Below are 14,753 nucleotides of genomic sequence, written 5' to 3' on the forward strand. Positions count from 1 at the left end.
ATTTAAAGAAAAACTACTCTAACGATTTTCAAATACATTTTCTGAAAAACTAAGGTTTTTTCATAAATCGAATGGTATTTAAATTTATGAAAAAATCTTAAAATATAGGAAATATTTGTAAACAGACTTTTTTAAAACATGCGCGACCCAGGCGTGCATTTAATTATGATTCGATTTCGCAAGTATTCTCTATCGCATAATTAAAAAATGAAGAGAACAAATACCCGCGCTTCTAGGAATGCCCTGTGTCTTTGGCATATCACACAAAACCCTTTTAATTACTTACTTACTTAAGGTGGCGCTACAGTTCGGGGCGGACCTGGGCCTTAACCAACATGCGTCTCCAGCCAGCTCGATCCCTAGCTAGCTGTCTCCAGTTTCGCACGCCAAGTTGGTTGAGGTCCTCTCCCACCTGGGTGCGCCTACTGCTCCGCGCCGTCCCTCGTGATTGGATTCGAAGACCTTCCGGGCTGGAGCGTTGATGTCCATTCGCTCTACAGCCATCTAAGCCGTTGGACTTTAATTCTGCTAACTAGGTCAGTGTCGCTGTACAGCCCGTACAGTTCGTCGTTATATCTTCTCCTCCATTCTCCATCTATGCGTATACGGGACCAAAAATCACCCGAAGAATTTTTCTTTTGAAGCATCCTAAGACGTTCTCATCTTTCTTTGACAGAGTCTAGGCCTCAGTGCCATAAATGAGAACCGGGATGGTGAGTGTCTTATAGATGGTCATTTTAGATGCTCGAGAGAGGACTTTACTTCTCAATCACCTTCTAAGTCCATAGGAGCAGCGATTTGCAAAAGATATTCTTCGTTTGATTTCAGCGCTGGTGTCGTTGTCTGTGTTAAAAGGGGTGCCTAGGTAGACAAAGGCCTTAACTACCTCAAAGTTATAGCTGTCCAAGATGACGTTTTGTCCAAGACGTCGTTGTTCAATGTCCTTTTTTGATAACAACATATACTTGGTCTTGCCCTCAATGACCACTAAACCCATCTTCTTCGCTTCCGTCGCAATGCTCAAAAACGCTCCACTGACATCACGCTTTGATTTTCCAATTATGTCAATATCATCTGGCGTATCCGAGTAATTGGATGGACCTTTGGAAGATTGTGCCTCTAGTGTTGACGGTTGAGTTTTGCACAATTCTTTCCAGAACGATGTTGAAGAAGTCGCATGGCAGTGCATCGCCTTGTCTAAAACCTTTTTTGACATCAAATGCATCGGTGAGATCTTGATAGAGCAGCAGACATGGAAAGGGTCTGTTAAGTTGTTTCCAACCTTTATGGAGCAGCGTGAATTCTCCATCGTCATTCTGCACAAACGGATAAGTTTGACAGGGATGCCAAAACTAGACATTGATCGGTAGAGCTCTTCCCTATAGATGCTGTCATACGCGGCTTTAAAATCGATAAAGAGATGGTGGGTATCGATTTGAAGCTCCTGGGTTTTTCCAAGATCTGCCGTAGTGTGAATATTTGGTCAATGGTGGACTTTCCTGGTCTGAAGCCACACATATAAGGACCAATCAGGTTGTTGACGAATGGCTTCAGACGTTCACATAATACGGAAGAGAGGATCTTCATTCCTCTCATCCATCACACATCACATTCCACTAATCGGGCATGCTTTCTTCCGACCGTATTCTGCAGATGAGTTGCTGCATGCTCCGTACCAAGTCATCGCCTGCTGCTTTGAATAGTTCGGCAGCGATGCCGTCAGCTCCAGCAGCTTTGTTCGACTTAAGTTTAGATATAGCTATCTTCACTTCGTCAAGGTCGGGTAGGCGGAAATGTTGATCTGCGTCGCCCAGGTTGAGTGGTTCTATCTCCCTCACAGCAAAATTCGGTTCGTCATCGCCGTTATATAATTTGGAGAAGTGATCTTTCCATATTCTCAGCATCGACTGCGATTCTACTACGATGTTCCCCTGATCGTCTTTACAGGTTTCGGTTCGTGGCTGGTACCCTTGGGAGGTTTTTTTTAACCTTTTGGTAAAATTAACGAACCTCATTCCTGTTGTGGCTTCCCTCTATCTCCATGCTCTCTTTTTTTCCATCTAAGAATCCGGTGTTCCTCGCTCCTCTTCTGCTCGTAGAGCTCACAAGCAGCTCTAGTCCTTTTGTGCAGCGCCGTTTTGTATGCCTCTTGTTTCGCTGCGTGCGCTTGCCGGCATTCGTCGTCAAACCAGGGGTTTCGCTGTGTGAAACCTAGCACTTCAGAGGCGGCATCTCTGATGGCTGCTGCCACTGGTTTTCAATGCTTGATGCAGGAAGCATAGGACTCCTTAAGAGGTTATTAGAGACTCGATCGGAAAAGGACATGGCAGTCTCTTGCGATTGTAGCCGTCTAACGTCGAATCTTCTCACAGTACTTAATTTTTTTGGCTTGGATCGGGATATCTGTAGCCATACCTTGGCTACAATGAGGTAGTGGTCCGAGTCAATGTTGGCCTCTCGGAGTGTCGTGCGTCGATCGCAATGAGGTCAATCTGGTTGACGGTTGATTAATAAGGAGATTTCCATGTCCCCTTGTGGGTATTAAGATGCGTGAACTGCGTACTAGCAACCAGAACGTCTCGCCCCTCAGCGAAATCGACCAGCCTGAATCCGTTGTCGGAGGTGGTGGCGTGCAGGCTGTATCTCCCGATTATGCCACCAAAGATGTCTTCTCTTCCTAGCTTGGCATTAAAATTTCCTAAAACAATTTTGAAGTCATAGCCAGGGCACTGCTCATATGTCTTGTCCAAAAGCTCGAAGAATATGTCTTTGGTGTCTTCATCTTTCTCCTCTGTTGGGGCATGCGCGCATATTAGGCTTATGTTGGTGAATTTAGCCTTGATGCGGATTGTTGAAACTCAAGACTTTTTGCCTGAGCCTAGTTCCAACAACAAATCCACACCCAAATAGACTCTGTCTTTGTTCTCGGTAGCAGTCGCCGTAGCCTACATCGCAGTCTTTTAGTTTGCGTTTGCTGGTCCATCCCATCGCACTTCTTGGATGGCGGTTATATCTGCCTTGCAGCAGCTTAGGGCTTCCGCTAATTGTTCGGCTGCACGTGGTCTGTTATCTAACATTCTACGTACTGATCCGAAGTTCGTTCTCCTTATTTCGTTTGCGTGGGTTGTCAACAGCGAATCCGTCCGTATCCGAGGCTTGTTGGTGCTTCGAAACTTAAGGTATTTTTACGTGGCCAGGAAGTTACCCCGACGGCACAGCCCCCAACCTGGAGGGCCAGATCCTTAGTATAACTCCAAGAAAGGGGAGCCGGATAAACCGCTCCTTACAGGCCTGGGCTCCGAATATGTCGAAGAAGCCCTATAAGGTGTTAACTAAGTAGTTCAACCTTACTGGAACTGTAGACGCCACCGTTGATTCTTTCTCGAGAATTCGCCCGCTGCCGCCTGTATAAGGAGAGGTGCCTTAGTGGAAATACCTCTCCCCCCCTCTCTTGTTTGCTGCCCCAACAAATTTCCACTGAGGTTGGAACCCAATCTCCAGTTGAGGTACTAGGCACCCGATGTTCACCGCGGGGAGGTGAGAGTAGGAGTTGATAGACAGAGGTGGGTTTTGACAAAAATCTGCTGACGCTTGTGTCCTCTTGAATGCACATGTCTACCATTTGAACATCCCTTTTAGTGTTCGCTAATTTAAAAAAAATGGCAAGGAATCTATTTCATTTTCCTTGCTTCTTTAATCTAACTAAGAATGTTTTCAGAAATTTTAAAATTAAAAAACTGCCCAATTGTTTGGTGGTAACCTGTTTAAAATACAACCTTTTTTAGTGGTAAGAGTATTAGACTTTACAACCTATTTCAGTATGTTACGGATAGAATTATTAATTGTTATTTACAGTTTGAAATTAACCTTTTTTTTTTTAAAGAATAAATTGATATTTTCGAGGCCTATGAATGATTTAAAGTACCCCTAATTATATTACCACTTATATGTAGGAACACAGCATGATATAAAAAATCTAAACTTTTTTTCAAATATAATTTTCGTACCAGTAATGCAGACTGCCTACCCCGCTGTAAGCTATTTGAATATATTTCCCATACCACTATTAACTAAGTGAGTCGAAATTCGCATGTGAATTATGTTTTATACAAAAGATGTCAAAACAAATAATCAACTTATTACCTATACCTACGATTGCAAGAACAAGAGAGAGAGCTTTTTAAATTAACATCTTCGAAATATAACTAACGAACAACTATAACAATTTATTTCGCATGTGGCTGCCACTATGGCACTTTCCATTTTGTGCTCAAAATCATAACTTAATGAATGAAGAGGTAAGCTTTCACAAAAATAAAGGACTATAATTTTTCTTTTAATTTAAAACAAGACCTGAAGGTTGTGCACGATTTGTAAGAAGGCAGGTACTTGCTAACAACTGTTATGGTCAGTATGTTTCTTAAGGCTGTATGACCTCATCGAAATCTTAAGCTCGCTAGGATTATAACAAATATAAGATTTATGCATATTTAGTGAAAAGTGAATAATAATATATTTTTTGAATTCTTTGTGCGTGGACAGAAAAGCGATTTCTTCTTAGATTCCTTACTTTTTAATGCCAAAGGCTTTTAAGTGTAAAACCCTTATATCCCATATTAATAATATAAAGTTCTCTAAAATGGGTTGTGCTGGGAGTACTCCGATGGTTCCTGCAACTAGTGATATTTCATTGAAACCAGCTCTTGCTCCTGCAAGTGATTCTCTTCCAAAACCAGAACTTATCCTAAAAGGTATGTTTTTTTTGTTGTTGTTATAAAATAAGCAATTAATAACATGCAACATATTATATTTAATACATTCTTACTGATTGCTTTACCTTTCTTGGCTATTTTAACTATATTTAACATATTTGCTGTATTTAATATATATTATTTTGTATTCAAGACTGTTAGAAAACACCCCTGCTTGTTTTAATTTAAGTTCCGAATCGTATCCGTGTACCTACCTACGTAATTGACTTCCGTTACAAATTAAAAATGCATAATGTAGGCAACTAAAAGTTTGTGAACATAATGACGAATTAATGGTTTTCATTACAAGCAGTATTTTTATATCATTTGGTAAAATTATTAATAACTATTTGAACTGTAAATGATACAAAGAAAGAAAAGTTTTTTGAAAATGTTCAAAAATCCTTAAATGAATGTGAGAATTTTTCAAAAGTATCAAGGAATTATGGATGAAACACTTAAATAGCCATTCAACAGCAACTTTCGTGATCGTCAAAGCGAAGGGAACATTTTCACGCAATAAAATATTTAACAATAAATTATTCCAAAAATAAATGTATGAGGTAAATTCTGAAAGAAAATCAATGAACAACATGTAACCCCACAGAATCACCTGCACAATACATACATATGTAAATTGTACATACACATGTATGTAGTATGTAAATTACAAAAAATAGTTGCAATCAAATTTTGAATATAAAATTATTCCTTAAGTTATTGACTTTTGCTTTAGCCTTTTGTCGATTAACTCGTAACGAGATTTTATATCAAAGTACAGTTTTATTTGTGATATTTTTACAATTCTCAACATTATTATATTGGAAATCATTCTATGACTCTAAAAAGGGTGAATCCTGTTCACCCTCTAACTATCGTCCATTTGCACTTACGTCCCTTCTTTTCAAGCTTATAGAAACGCTGCTGATTAATTCTCAACTTGAGAAATATCATGAGGAACGATATCCATAAAATAAATACTGGTATGCCCCAGGGCTCCGTTTTGTCTCCGACACTCTTCCTTATTTTTATAAATGATTCCCTAGACTTCTAACCCACTAAATTGTTTCGCCGATGACAGTGTCCTCAGCTTTTCATATTCGTTTTTAGATTCTCTTGTTGCCTCTCAAGCAAATTTTACTAAATATACATTTCATGCTTTGGCTTTTAAAGGAAGAAAGAAGAAACGAACATTAAACCTTTTGTATATTCACTAACCCATGGGTGAACCCAATAATGTTTGAAGAAAAATTGATCTTAGGAATTGGAGGTTAGGCAGGTTTCTAGTATCTGATTGGCCTGCTGCCAAAAAATTGCTTTCCAATTAAGACAACTTTACGGAAAAGTAAGGGACTTCATTTGTAGTCAGCTTAATTCGTTTAACCAAGGCTGGATTTAGAGGTCCAGAGGCCTCGTGGCAATAAAGAAGCGAAAACCCCCTCACCCAAATTCAAATAAAGTAAACTATTTTTCTTCTCTCGAGTTGTTCAATAAATAATTTATTGTGAAACCAAGTAGATTCCTTTAGTATTAAAAAAACACATATAAATATAAACGAAAAAAAGAATTATCTAAAATTTAATTTTAGGGTTAACGTACGGAACCTTTCGAGCTTTTTTCGCCGAAAAATCGTTGATGATTTCTGATTATCCAGAGTAAATCACTTTCAATGCTAGAAAGCTGCGATAGAAGGTTATGTCCGATCGTGGTTCAAACCCAATTTTTTATAATTTTCATTTTTAAAAATGAGCGCTCTCCAGTGCAATTTGTTACGATCAAAACCAAATACATTCTCAATGAAATCTCGAGGTTTTTGAATGTAGCACAGAAATTTTGATTTTCGAGAATTTGGTAGTAAAATAGTTCAGGCGATTCATCTGTTCTATAGCCCTTTTCCTTTTTGTATGAGTCAATCAAAGAAACAAATTGAACCAACTTATTACAGTGACTGGGCTCTAAATCATACGAATACACTTTCACCAATACCTCTGCTGCATCGTGCAAATTTTCAGCATCCATCTTCTCGATGTGATTCAGGAATCCAAATCTCGAACGTACAGCTTCATAGGCATGAAATCTTTCAGTAAGAAAAACAGATAGCTGGTCAATCACTGGAATAAAGGCGGATACTTTGTATTTTTTCTTGGGTGACAGATTTTCGTCTTAAGCTTTCCCGTAATCGAGCGGATTGAACCTCACATTTCTCGTTCTGGTGCGGGTGCGTGATTGTATATATTCATCAGTATGGGACTTATTTTGACTGCTTCCTCGTATTTATCAAAATCATTTTGTTTAGATTCCACGAATGATTTCAATGATTCTAGTGCACGATTCAAGAATCATTTTCGGGTCTTGCAACATCTTTTTTGTAGCGTTGAATCGCTCCAAGATATCGTTTCAAAATGTTGCAAACAAAACGGTTTCGGCTTTCGAGACCACTCATCTTCTGTAGAAGGTGCTTTGCTTCATTCCTCACGATGTCTTTTTTCTTTATTCGAAGATATGCTGGTTAAAGCTTCTTAGATTTCCGAATAGCCGTTGACTTAGGCTTTTCTTTTCCGATAATTTCTCAATCATAATTCGGTGCCGCTCTGTACTGGCTATGTGTACAAATTCTGCACGAAGTCAAAGAATTAAACATGTATGTATGTACAAAGTACTGTAGGTTGTAGACAAAGGTAAAGAGCACAAAAATACATATCAAAGGAAAATATGTGACTAGTGTTTATTACTTAGAATTTTAACCAAACATTTTCTGAAGTCTCTATTGTAGGAGCCCCCTGTTTGTGGAAGCTCCGGGGCCAGAATTTTTTGTGGAAAATAAGCCAGAAACATTGGAAATTGTGCCAGACAGAAATGGAAAAAAACAGAAACCAAAATGGAAATTAGGCCAGAAAACCAATTGATATATTCTGGCCTAATTTCTTAATATCAATTTGGACAAAAAGGCAGAAAATGTTTTGCATTTTAAAAGTCGCTACATGGTCAATATTGTAGACATTTTATCACAACAGGAAAAAACAGCCCCGGTTACGTCGTGGCTGCCACGCAAAAAATTACTAAAGTTTTCAATAATTTTTTTGTATTTGTAACAATTTATTTAAAAAAATAGAAAAGAACAAAATATTTTTACTAAATGTAAACTTGCAGAGTGTGTGCCACGGTTTCCCGGCAGCATGGACATTTGTAATTTTCGTTTGAATCTGCAACTGCTGGAGCTCGCAACTTTAAGTTGCACTCCGAGCATATTTTCATATGTCTGCACAGTAACAACACAACGTTGCATGTTTTTTTTCACAACGTCAAGTGTCAATGATAAATTCGCGAAAGCAACTAAACAATAATTCTTACAATAGATGATAGAGACAAAGAATGTGTAGCAAAACTGTTTATTTATTACAACAATTTATACAAAATACAGTTTTCTGAAAAAACGCCAGAAATTTTATTTCTGGCTTTTTTTCCAAATATTTTTCTTGTGCCTTTTTTCCATTTCTGTAAATGGAAAAAACGCCAGAAAATTTTTAGGAAAAAATGTCTGAAATTCCGAAATTTTGTCTTGACTAGCTTTCTAGTCAACTTTCCAATAAAGTTGCCTTAATTGGAAGGCAACTTTTTGGCAATTAGCCAATCAAATACTTTAAACTTGCCTTACTTTCAAGACCCTTGTGTTGCCTGAACCTGCCCAATGTTAGTCAATAAATATCTCCTTAACTTTTAAGTCAATTGAACTTATGTATGTCAAAATGACGGCTAATCCCGATTGTTCTTAACTAAAAGCTGAACTTTATTAAAATTGTAAAATTGGTAAAGGAGTAAGTTATATTTATTTAATATTGTAGATTTTCTGAGAAGGGTTTTTGTAGACAATTATGTTCTAAGTGGTTGTTACACGATCATCTAAAAATTGGGTTGTTGAAGTAAAGTTCCGAATTTGAAGTTTATGACACTTTAATAACTAACTAGTTGCCTTTGTCAAAATGTACTTTTAAAGAAAGCAGTTGACTGCAAATGAAGTCCCTTATGTTGCTGCCCAATGTTGAAGGCATGTTTGTAACGACTGGTAACACTGATTGTGAAACGTCAAATTTGGCAAAAAATATGACAGGCACCATTTTTATTTAGTAGCAATTCTTCATAATTATAACCTTGCAGCTAGAGGAGAATAAGCAATAAGTGATAATCAAAATAATGGTCATGCTGGAGGTCTTGAGTCGAACTCTGCCTATGCCATCTAAAGTTTTTTTCACGGGTACTGCCTCTTGCGAGGCATTGACAAATTCTCCAAGAGTAGTTCTTCTCATGAAAAGTACTTTCTCAAATTTGCCGATCGGATTCGGCTTAAAACTGTAGGTCCCTTCCATCACTGACAACAGTGCTCGCACAGAGGAATGGTTGAGAGTTGCAAGTCACTATGCCCTAGGGCTGTTGCTTCACCCATTTTATTTTTGTATGGTGAAAGATTTGAAAATCAAAATATCAAATTGCTTTCTTTCATTTTTGCCTTCAAGGTGCAAGATTTCTTCATTCGAGGTTTTTAGTTTTTTTTTTGTTAGTTTCTCACAAAACATTTTCAGCAAAGATTATAGGAAGATTCATTATAAAAGCATGCTAGTATAGTCTATTTGGTAGATAATTTTTTGTGTGACTTTAAATGAAATCTCAGTTGAAGAAATTTATTTAGTTGTAAAACTGTTTAGCTTCTTTTAAAGGTGGGGTTTGTGTGTTATTTAAACACAGCAATGCTAAATGGTAATTAAAGAAAACAAGTAATACAAAAACACAAAATATTTTTTAATGACTTCATTTGCAATGCTCAAAATCAGTATTCAAACACTTCATATATGTAGCTGTAATAGCTTAATTGTGCTAGGTTAGGTTAGGTTAGGTTAAAGTGGCTGTCCATGATGGAAACGGACACACTTAGGCAAATTTAATGGCCAATTGTGATAGCACATGAATTTTTAGGCTTCCTCTTAATTGTACTATGAATGAAAGTAATAATAAAAGTGCACATTAATACTAGTATTTCATTAGGAATAGTGTTTTTGTTTTTAATGTTGTCGACTTTTTTAAGAATCTGTAGAGCCGATCTTGAATTCTCTATAGTTTTAAAATTAATCATAACTTCTAACTAAACTTCACCACTTTATCTGCAAGAAACTTAATACGTGTTGGCCATTTTAGATTTTTTAGTTAACACATAAATCACGGCAAACCTTTTCAGACCGAAAATTCATCAGTTAGACCTTTAAGTGAGTTTTCGTACTGTTCAAAAATCATGATGAAGTTGGTTACCTAACTTCTAAAATAAACTCTAATTTAAATTATTATTAATATTTTTCATCACTAATCTATTTATTTATTTCATTTTATAGATCTACCAGATGTTGTGGAAAAAGTTATTGAATCGATAAAAGAACCAGAGTTAAAAAACCTTAAGGACATATCAATTGAAAATACAAATTTATCAGATTTAAAAGATGAAACTGTTTCTGCAGTAAAAAGTGATGTCAAAAGCTTCCTAGACATAAACAACAAAAACTTAACACAAGCTGTAACACAAGGAATTCTAACAGATAGTATTTCTTCTTCTGCTACAAAACGACCACCAGAAATGGATAATTTAGAGCAACACAATAAATCCAAAAATAAGGACAGCCCAACCATTTCTTCCGATGTTGATAGTTTGAGAACATCTTCTCCAGAATCCGAAATCGAAGAAGCACTTGCTAACAATAACGATCAAAATCCACCAACTCCGAAACCAACATTCTCTGAACTTCAAAATCTCGTTGTAGGCCCAGTTAATTCATTGGTTAAGAATTACGTTGTTAAAACAACAACTGATACTTTTGTTAGCCAGGCTGGGGAAAAAAATCCAGCTAATGATAATTCGGGCAATGGCAAGTAAGTGTCACGTTGTACTAATTTATTATAGATAATGTACTATTTTTCAGCGCACCTTATTTAATATTAAATTCAAAGACAATTTTATCAAACAAAATACAAATTCCCTTATGTAAATATATGTAGCATTTTATTGTACATACAAATTTAATTCTTTTGATTAAAAAAAAAATGAACAAAAATTAACGTGTTTTTATTGTTTGAAAAAAATATTTGCAACGATGCTGTAAATACAATTTTGCAATTGAATATAGTTAGGAAGATTCTTGGACTTAAGAAATGGTGTGTGCTTTATAGAGTAAGTAAAAAATATTTATTTTAATTATAATAACACAGGTTTTCTTTTTTTTAATTTGCACACACAAATTTAAGCTTCTCTTATGGAAACATACATAATCACTGCACGATATGAGTTACAGTAGTTGCAATTAGGGACCCGCATTATTTTCCCACATTTAAAAAAATTTAGCTTACCACTAAATCATTCCTTATTCATGCTAGGTTTTGCATATCTGTTTATTTCTTTAATCAAATCAATGAAAAAAAAATTCCTGCAATCAAGGCCGTATCTATACATTTAAACAGGGAAGATGTTCGTGGTCACACACTTAACATTAACAGATGAGTTTTTGAGCACCGCTTAAAAATTCTTATTAATGTTCTCTAAAGGGGACTGAAAAAATTGAAATAATATAATGTGTATCTTAACCTTACATTTACATATTTAAAGGGCTTCTACTTGAATTATTAAAATATTTCATAACACTGTTGTCCAGCAAGATATGGCTTGACTATTTAATTTGGACGACTTCCTACACATTAAAGCATTCGAAGATTCCAACAGATTTCCTAATATGTCATATTTTGGGGCATTTCACGCAGAAGTACATTGTTAAAGTGTTATTATTACAACTTGTTAAATACTAACGTTAACAATTCTCATACAAAATTCTTATAAAATATTAAACTTAAACTAGGCTATTGGAAAACGTTAATTTGCATTTTAAACTTTTTAACTTCCCATAGGAAGTTATTGTAATGGGTCCGATTTGTCAAATTGAAAATTTTGACATTTCTCGACGTTTAAAGGTCCCTAGAGTCGAAATAAAAGATTTTTAGAAAGATGTCTGTGCGTGCGTGTGTACGTACGTTTGTACGTCCGTACGTCCGTACGTTCGCGACGTTTTTTTCGTCGTCCATAGCTCAAGAACCAGAAGAGATATCGACTTCAAATAAATTTTGTTATACAGATAATAAGGCAGAAAGATGCAGAAAGGGCTCTCAAGAAAATTGCGTGGGTGGTTTTTTTACCATAGCAGTTTGAAAAAAAGGTGAAAATTTTGGTTAACCCTAAATATCTTACGAACCAAAAACGCTAGAGACTTGAATTAAATTTTATATAATATATTGTAACGTGATACCAAACAACAACAAACAAAAATTTTTTGAAAAAAATTCATATAACGGTTTTTTTTAAAAATCAATAAAACTGAAAAAAAAAAAATTTGTCACCTCCAAAATTTTACGACTGAAATATGATTACATCTCTAAAACAATTTTGTGCAACGAAGAAAAAAAAACATTACTCCAAGTTCGTAAAAATTGAATACCGATTTAAATATCTTTTCAAAAACTTGAAATTTAGGCTTCAAGCTTATTTTATCTTATAAGAAATATTGTTTTCAACATTTTGAAAAATGTTGAGAAAAATCGAATTGACAGTTTTTTTTACAAAAAATAAAAACCTAAACAAAATTTATAAAAGTTGGTAAAAATTGATTTTCGACTCGAATATCTTTTCAAAACTTTGAGATATTGGCTTTTATTTACTTTTATCTTTCAAAAAATCTTGTTGTCAACATTCAGTTAAAGTTTGAAAAATATCGAATTGACAGTTTAAAAAAAAATAAAACTCTAAAAAAAAAACAATACCAAAACTTGGTAAAAATTTACTTTCGACGTAAATAGCTTTTCAAAACTTAAAAATATTGGCTTCAAACTTATTTTATTTCACAGAAAATATTGTTTTCGATATTCAGTAATTTTTATATAAAAATCCAACAGTCCGTTTTTTCATAAAAAATAAAATCTACAAAAAATAGTACGCAAATTTGGTAAAAATTGATACGAGTACATATAGACAAACTTTTAAGCAAGACAAATCGACAGACGGGATGGGAAGTTATCAGTGTGGGTCGCATCCCAGCCTCTTTTTATATTATAATTTCGTGCATTAATGCAAGAGTGAAATTTATTATAAATTTCAATCAATTGATTTGAGGGCATATGTACAACATAGTTTGATCTACTAAAATTAGTATTCAATGGTGCCTGAATTCTTATACTTAAACGACTAAAACTAAACTTTAAAATACCAAGAACTTGTGGCGATAAAATTTGTCCATTTATTATTCCAACAATAAAACTAAATTGCAAGTACTTAACATGATTTGTCAAAGAAAAAAGTTGTATTAAAGAAAGTCTTTATGAATAAGGCATATCATGAAACCACGGAAGGGATCGCAGAAAGATACGCACAAATCTTTGCTAAAGGGCTTCGAGTCTTGTGATGTGTATGGCTTAGTAAGGATATCATACTGTACCGGCATACTCCAGTACTAGTATCACAAATTACACAAAAAGTAATTTTAAAACATATGGATCACGGAATCCTTTTTTAACTATGAAGTTAGTATGTTCAATACATGTTAGTTTAGAATCTAAGACGACACCAACACCAAGTCAGAAAATGCACATAATCTACTTAAAGGTCAAGAATCAAACATGAAATTAAAAATGATTGGAACTTTTTTGCGTGTAAAACTCATGGTGTTTCAAACATGTAAACATTTACAACAATACGATCATTACTGCCTGAGTAATATTAAGTCTTCTTGGAAGAGAAGACAGTATGATGTAGAGTTAATATTAATAAATATTACTGATATTATTATATTTTGATCTTAAAAAACTTAATAATTGTAGGGAGACAAATGTTTGGTTCTTGAATTTAAGGAAATACAGTACTGTGCAAAACATTTGCAAATAGAACCTCCAACATTTTTCATAAAAAAATATGTTTAGCAAAATTCTTTTGATATAACGTTATAATTATTGGAAGAAAATTAACACTCTTTACTTAATCAAAAAATAAATTACTAAATATTTTAATAGTTGGTAAAACTCCTGTGCAAAACATTTGCAATTTAGGCAAATGTTTATATTTAATTGGGAACTCCTCATTTTTATAACGGCTGTATATCTTATGGACATCGAAGCTATAAGGTTATTGATAACCATTTTTGGAATGTCATTCCATTGCCTCTGAATTCCGGCGAATAGTTCACATTTGTACTTAAAAATGTTGCTCCCAATTCTTCTTTTCACAATTTCTCATTGGTTTAGATCTGGAGAATGGGCTTGTCATGGTAAAACCTCAATCTTTTTTTCTGTAATGCACTTTGTGGCCAACTTATACCTATGTTTGGGATCATTGTCGTGTTGGAACGTCTATTTCCTAAAGGGCATAAGGCAGCATGGTGTAGCAAAAGATGTCTACACAGTCTTTAGACTTTATTATGCTCTCCACTTGTCGAATTGGCTCGATTCCTTGATTACCAAGAACAAAATTGAACCACCTCCGTGTTTGACCGTCCCTTTATCTGAAAACCACACATTCCGGCCTGCAGTGCGCAGAGTCTGATAGTTAATGGGTCAATGGGTCAACTAGCTTCAATTTATACTTCCGTTGATGATGCCGTGGGGTTTCTTCGGAATAATCAATTTTTTTTATTTTTCAATCATCTTTTGCTGTGTTGCTTCGAGGCATTCCTCCTCTACGATGGCATTACTTCTTTCCACTTTTAATGATTCTATAAATAGTTGATTTGTGAATGAAATAAATCTTTGAAATTTCTTTTTGTTTTAATTTAAAAAGAATTTATCTCAAAAAATAGTTTTATCGATCAAAATCCCGGCTAAAACTAACTAAACAAATCAAGCTACATTTGTATAAACTTACCAATCTCAAAATAAATCAGATTCACTGTTATCCAAATAAGACGAAAAGAGAAATAACCACTAGTTGCAAAA

At 35.0% G+C, this 14,753-nt stretch overlaps 1 protein-coding gene across 1 annotated transcript; it reads left to right on the forward strand.

Annotated features, from left to right (window-relative positions):
* The first annotated feature begins 4,367 nt into the window (after window positions 1-4,367).
* On the forward strand, window positions 4,368-10,827 carry LOC129946535 (uncharacterized). The gene is made up of 2 exons (XM_056056756.1): window positions 4,368-4,751; window positions 10,130-10,827. Exons 1-2 carry the CDS (start codon window positions 4,577-4,579, stop codon window positions 10,663-10,665), a joined length of 711 nt encoding a protein of 236 aa, XP_055912731.1. The 5' UTR covers window positions 4,368-4,576; the 3' UTR covers window positions 10,666-10,827.
* Window positions 10,828-14,753: the final 3,926 nt, after the last annotated feature.

Source organism: Eupeodes corollae, chromosome 2, assembly GCF_945859685.1.
Source record: "Eupeodes corollae chromosome 2, idEupCoro1.1, whole genome shotgun sequence".
Taxonomy (NCBI): Eukaryota; Metazoa; Arthropoda; class Insecta; order Diptera; family Syrphidae; genus Eupeodes; species Eupeodes corollae.